At 41.2% G+C, this 5,847-nt stretch overlaps 1 protein-coding gene across 1 annotated transcript; it reads right to left on the minus strand.

Annotated features, from left to right (window-relative positions):
• Nucleotides 1-709: 709 nt before the first annotated feature.
• LOC121812051 (protein ANTAGONIST OF LIKE HETEROCHROMATIN PROTEIN 1-like) lies at nucleotides 710-2,008 on the minus strand. The gene is made up of 2 exons (XM_042213118.1): nucleotides 1,828-2,008; nucleotides 710-1,556 (listed from the first exon to the last, which is right to left on the minus strand). The coding sequence occupies exons 1-2, from the start codon at nucleotides 1,876-1,878 to the stop codon at nucleotides 750-752; spliced, it is 858 nt and encodes a 285-aa protein (XP_042069052.1). The 5' UTR covers nucleotides 1,879-2,008; the 3' UTR covers nucleotides 710-749.
• Nucleotides 2,009-5,847: the final 3,839 nt, after the last annotated feature.

Below are 5,847 nucleotides of genomic sequence, written 5' to 3' on the forward strand. Positions count from 1 at the left end.
GACCTGACAATTTTTTGTCTGATACCTGACAACTTTTTTTTTTGAGAACTGAGACCTGACAATTTTTTTGTCTGATACCTGACAACTTTTTTTTTGAGAACTGAGACCTGACAATTTTTTTGTCTGATACCTGACAACTTTTTTTTTGAGAACTGAGACCTGACAATTTTTTGTCTGATACCTGACAACTTTTTTTTTGAGAACTGAGACCTGACAATTTTTTGTCTGATACCTGACAAATTTTTTTTCTTGAGACCTGACAATGTCCTAAAATGTACACCGTACACCATTCTCAATTTGCAGGTTCGCGGTTAGGCCACCTTGGTATCCCACCCAACCTCATCAGGTCCAGCCCCCCCAGACTGCCAGGCCCCATCAACCCAGCCAATGTCCTTTCTGAAAATGCTCAACTCTGAGTAACTTAAATAATAAATTTCAAACAGTTATATCTAAGAATATTTTTGAGTTTACTAGTTCCTGCTGTAAACACAGTCCATTGAAATTACAGCTTCATTCAAATGTTTTAAATGTTCCAACAGTTAATTCAAATTGTACATTAGAATTTTCTTGGTGACACCTATTTACTATGTATTTTGTAATACCTCAACAAACACATTTTTGCAATTTCCCAGAGGTAGATTTATTGTTTGTCAGTATTTACAAAGGGATTTTTTTTATTTAGTAAATTTTGGAAAGTAAACAAGGCAAGTTAAACAAAAAAACAAACAAAAAACAACCCTTCTGTCTTCCTACACCATGTCTTCTTGCCATGAAACACTCCCTGCAGGTGAGACAAAGTACTCGCAAAGGACATCTCGTTGTTTCTTTGCTTCCACTGAGGGGTTCCGTGCAAGGCCCATTGAAACTGACTGAAGCTCTCCCTCCCTTCTCCATGCACCTTCGACCAGCTGGTGGTTGGCATCCTCAGAATCCACATAGCCAGGTGGTACATAGGCGTCAGATCTGTGGTCCCGGAGATAGTTGTGCAGACAAAGACACGCAAAGATAATGGTGACAACCTTGTCTGGGTCCAGGCAAATTGTTGTTCTGAACACTCTGAAGCGATTCGCCAAAATTCCGAAAGCGTTCTCCACAACGCGACGTGCTCTGGACAGACGGTAGTTGTATATTCTCTGATCGGTGTTAAGGTTTCGAAATGGATATGGTTTCATGAGATCTGGTCGGAGGGGATAAGCATCATCTCCAATTAGCATGTGTGGCATCATAGCATCAGTGCCTGGCAGGGTATCAGCAGGGGGAAAGTTCAGTGTGCCTGTGTCCATTGCTTCTTTCAGGTCTGAATGGGCAAACACTCCTGCATCAGAGACCCTACCTTGTGTCCCTGCGCTTGCATACACAAACTTGTAATTGGCATCAACAACAGCCATAAGAATGATGGAAAACCTGGACTTGTAGTTAAAATACATGCTGCCACTCTTGGGAGGGGGTTGGATGAAGATGTGTTTACCATCTATAGCTCCCAGGCAGTGTGGAAATTGCCACTTGTTTGCAAAGTCTCTGGCAATGGCCTTCCACTCAGACTCGGTTGATGGTGTCTGTGAAAGACAAGTAGAAAGTGATACAGCAAAAGAATCTCTGGTGAATTCATGATTTCCTTTCTTAACCATACATTCAAGTCACTGTCACACTATGAGTTCACTTTACTTTTTTATATACACATGTAACAAAGACTGAACAAATACATTTGTGACTCAGAATTGTTTTTGGTGAAAACTTGCTGTATTAACTGATGGGACGTTTTTGACAATGTGCAAGTCAATCTTTCAATAGTGTGAGCATGGGTAATGTATTTTCTGTCAAAATTACCTTCAAGTAATCTTCATGCAGTGCACAGGTAAGAGCTGTGCATGTTTCCATGACAATCCTGCTCAGTGTGGTGCTTCCAATCCTATACTGGAAACTTAATGAGTTGAAGGTTTCACCTGTCAAATAGAACAAAGTGTCTTAAATAATGTCAGGTGGATAGTGGACATGGATGCAGCTTCGTAGAGTGACAGATTTTAGGTGACAGATGTAGAATATATGCAGTAGTAGCAGCTTATGTAGTATGAACGTATTCCTAGTGTGTAGGTGGATAGATGGACTTGCAGTTACAGGGCCAGTATAACTGGTGTAGAAGAGCAAAAATATGTATGTACTTGCATGGGTGAACTGATTTCTTAATGTGATATAGATAGATGACCTTGCTTCATGCCCAGCATTCTATAGTTTAAGGGAGTTTATAGTGAGCATTACAGAATTTTCATGTCCACACACTTGCCTGTTGCCAAAAATCGTAGGGTAACTGAAAGCCTTTCCCTGGGGCTGATGGCCTTCCTGAGGTGTGTATCCTTCTTGATGATAGCAGGACTAACCCTCTCCAGTAGATAGTTAAAGTCCTCTACAGACATTCTGAGAAGGTCCCGAAAACCCCTCATATCATCTACCTGTTTACACAGAACAAAGTCAAAGTCAAGAACACACACAATAACAAAGCGACATAATAGTGGTTGAATGTTATTGATAATTAAAGAGTCGGACTGATATTTAACCAATGTTGTATAAAGCAGAAAGATGTCCCAAAAATCACTTTGGTAGATGTTCAAGTCATTCACTAGAATGCTACTCAAGTAAAATGTAAAAGTACTGTAGTTAATGGCCAGTAATCCAATTAAATAAAATACTAATAGGCTAAAATTAAATGTTGCCTACTGAAAGTAGAAGCGTCAGATGTCTTAAACATTTACCCATCATCATGCAGATAAAGTCCTGTAGGTAAGTGCAATTTAGCTGTTGCTGCTTACCTCCAGTTCTCGTTGTAGAATTGACAGACCGTACTGCCCACGTTTTCCTAGCCATTTCCTTGTCCATACACGCAGTCGCTTTTTATTTTTAGATCTTTCTGCACACAGAATGGCACACATTGCTAAGGCAGCGCGTTTCTCTTTGGTGAGCATTTTCAAATTTCCCGGATTACAGTCTCCCCAGTTCCGGATTCTTCTTCTTCTTATTGTTTATTGGCGGTTGACTTCCGGGTTCTTCTTCCGGAAACAACAACACAGACGTGTTGTGCATGTACGCACAGTGTGAGCACTCAGGTCGCATCAGAGCATCGGGCCGTATAGTGTGAGACCCTGCATCGTGACCTATGAACTTCTAACCCCTGCGAGTCAATCGTACAGTTTGAGCAGGAGCTGAATCGCGCGACTGAAAAAATCGCACAGTGTGAGCCTGGCATTACAGATTGTTGAGAATAAAGCCACTTCAACACAGTTTTCAAAGGTTTAGTCCAATCTGCGATCAACATGATTGACAAATATTAGTGTTCTCTAGTGTTCAAGAACAATTAGCATTGCCGTACTTTAAAATATTGTCTGTGCTTGTCATTATTTTAATTGGTTATTGAGCCGGTATTGTCACGTCATAATGAGCCAAAGGATTCTGACTACACACCAAAAACATCAACAACTTTAGTTATCAAGTGCTCTGCCTGATTTGGTGAGTACAGAAGCTACACCAGTGTCTGTACTATTACTGCTCACCGTGTACACCTCAGTACATCTCTGGGTCACACCTTGAAAAATACTCTGACTATTCTGTTTTAGTGTACGTCGTGTGAGTTCATGCATTTATTTCTGCACTCTCTGCAAAGCATTTGTTTTCTCCTCTACTGATTTTCTTATATTTTCAGTGAATAAACAAATGACTTTCTATGCAAAAACCCTCAAAATAATCTAACACCGTCCCCATTATCACTACGTCGTAGCAGATAAGCTCCTGGCCACAGAGAGAGATCCACTGTCAGCTAAATATGTATATTTTAATAAAACAAAGCACAGAAACACTTGATTATCATTAATGTGATAATATAGATGTATACAAAAGCCTGTGTTGTGCAATGACTATTCAGTACTCAGAAATGTATCTAAAAATGTTTCTTATCCTGATATTTTAATGCAGACGTCACTTTATGGTAAAAAATATAGTTATAGATACAAAAAAGACTTGTGCTGGTGTAAGTGCACTGCTCAGAAATGGATCAAAAAACAACAACACACAGTGAAATCCACTGACCAGGCCTCCAAATTCCCCAGATGCTAGTTAAGCATCTATGGGATGTGCCCGAGATCTGCCAACATGCACGTAACAGACTGAATTTTGGGTTTAATGAGTGGTGATACGGTCCTTTGCTGCTGTAAATGAAAGTGCTATTAAATAGGGATGCGAATGCCTAAATTAAGGAAAACATCCTCGAACTACAGCTGAGGTTTAATGAAAGCAGTGTTTTTCTTAGAAAAATGTCCTTAATGATGTTTTCCAATGTTGTCTTGCCACTAAACGAAGAACCTCTGAAAATACTATTTCCTGCTACAGGTAGCAGCAAATATCCTCACATGTTTTAGAGGAGTTTTTAGGAACAAACAACTGGACATGTGGGTCGTGCCGTAAGCAAAAATGGAACTGACTTGTCAAATTTTGATTTTGGGAAGAAAATGATTTACTGGCCACTCCAAACAAAAAACAGCGAATGTTTGGTGAAGTGCGATGGTGTAGTGGGAGAACAGAAACAGGAAAGTGTAGTCTTGACTTCTGCCCATCATGATTGATTCTGTTCCAAAGCCTGCAGGCATATCATCAGTTGCATAAACAGGAGTGTGTGTACAGTCTGTGTGTCTTCTGAGCCATATTCAGCAGCACAGAGTATTTGGAAGGGAAATGTTCCTAATTTCATATGCTTCACATACACATTTTAGCTTAACATACACATTAAATGTGTAAATGAGTGCACCATTTTGCACCCCCCCCCCCCTGCATATATACATTACATTTATTCTACTCAAATACTGAACATATCCAACAGTATCAATGAAGCTTGATGGATGAGGTTACATGGGTGTGTGGAAGGGGAGTGTGGTCGGGGGGCAGCTAGAGAAAGGGGATTTGCAGTGGACGCATCAAGCTGCAACAAGCCAAAGAAAAAGAGAGGAAAGGTCACCCCATCCTTTTAAATTACACTTTGCCTAGTGGGTAGTGCTCACGTTCTGTGACTATAGTGCAGCCGAGTGGGCAGAAGGGTCACATTTGGGTTGGAGAGTGTTCATTCTCTCGTTTCTCCCTGTCCTTCTGTCCTTTTCTCTTTGTTGTGAAATACATCCATCATCTGATGTGATTACAATGGAGTAATATATTGATAATACCTCACATCGCATTGTAAAGCGCTTTGGGTGCCTTGAAAAGCGCTATATAAATCCAATCCATTATTATTATTATTATTATCTCAGGTCTATATTCACATTTAATGATATATTAGTCACATGTATGCTAATCCATCCATCCATCGATTTTCTTCCTCATATCCGGGGCTACGACCTGAGAGCAGCAGCCTCAGCAGAGAAGTATAACAACGACCCACACAAGGCTGGTCAGGCGCAATGTGTGTGTGTTAGGCCCTGACTCGATGCCCCACACCTGGATCCTGGAATTTGTGGACCTGTACAAGATCAACCGGACCTTAAGAGCCTTCATCAGGAACTCAATGGGAATGTGGCATACAACACTAGAAGCCAACTTCAAGTCCATAGCACAAGTCACCATCAAGTGCGTGATCTACCAAGGAGATGCTCTGTCCCCACTGTTGGCCGCTAGGAAAGCTGCAACCACCAAGTACCTGCAGAGGGTCAGGCAAGTCCTGAGGAGTCAGCTGAATGGTAAGAACAAGATCCGGGCTATGAACACCTACGCCCTGCCCATGATCAGGTACCCTGCTGGGATAAGCTGGCCAAAGGAGGAGATAGAAGCCACTGACATCAAGACCAGGAAGCTACTTACCATGCATGGAGGGTTTCA

The sequence above is a fragment of the Haplochromis burtoni genome, unplaced genomic scaffold (assembly GCF_018398535.1).
Source record: "Haplochromis burtoni strain Fernald_Lab_line unplaced genomic scaffold, NCSU_Asbu1 Contig_419, whole genome shotgun sequence".
Classification (NCBI taxonomy): Eukaryota; Metazoa; Chordata; class Actinopteri; order Cichliformes; family Cichlidae; genus Haplochromis; species Haplochromis burtoni.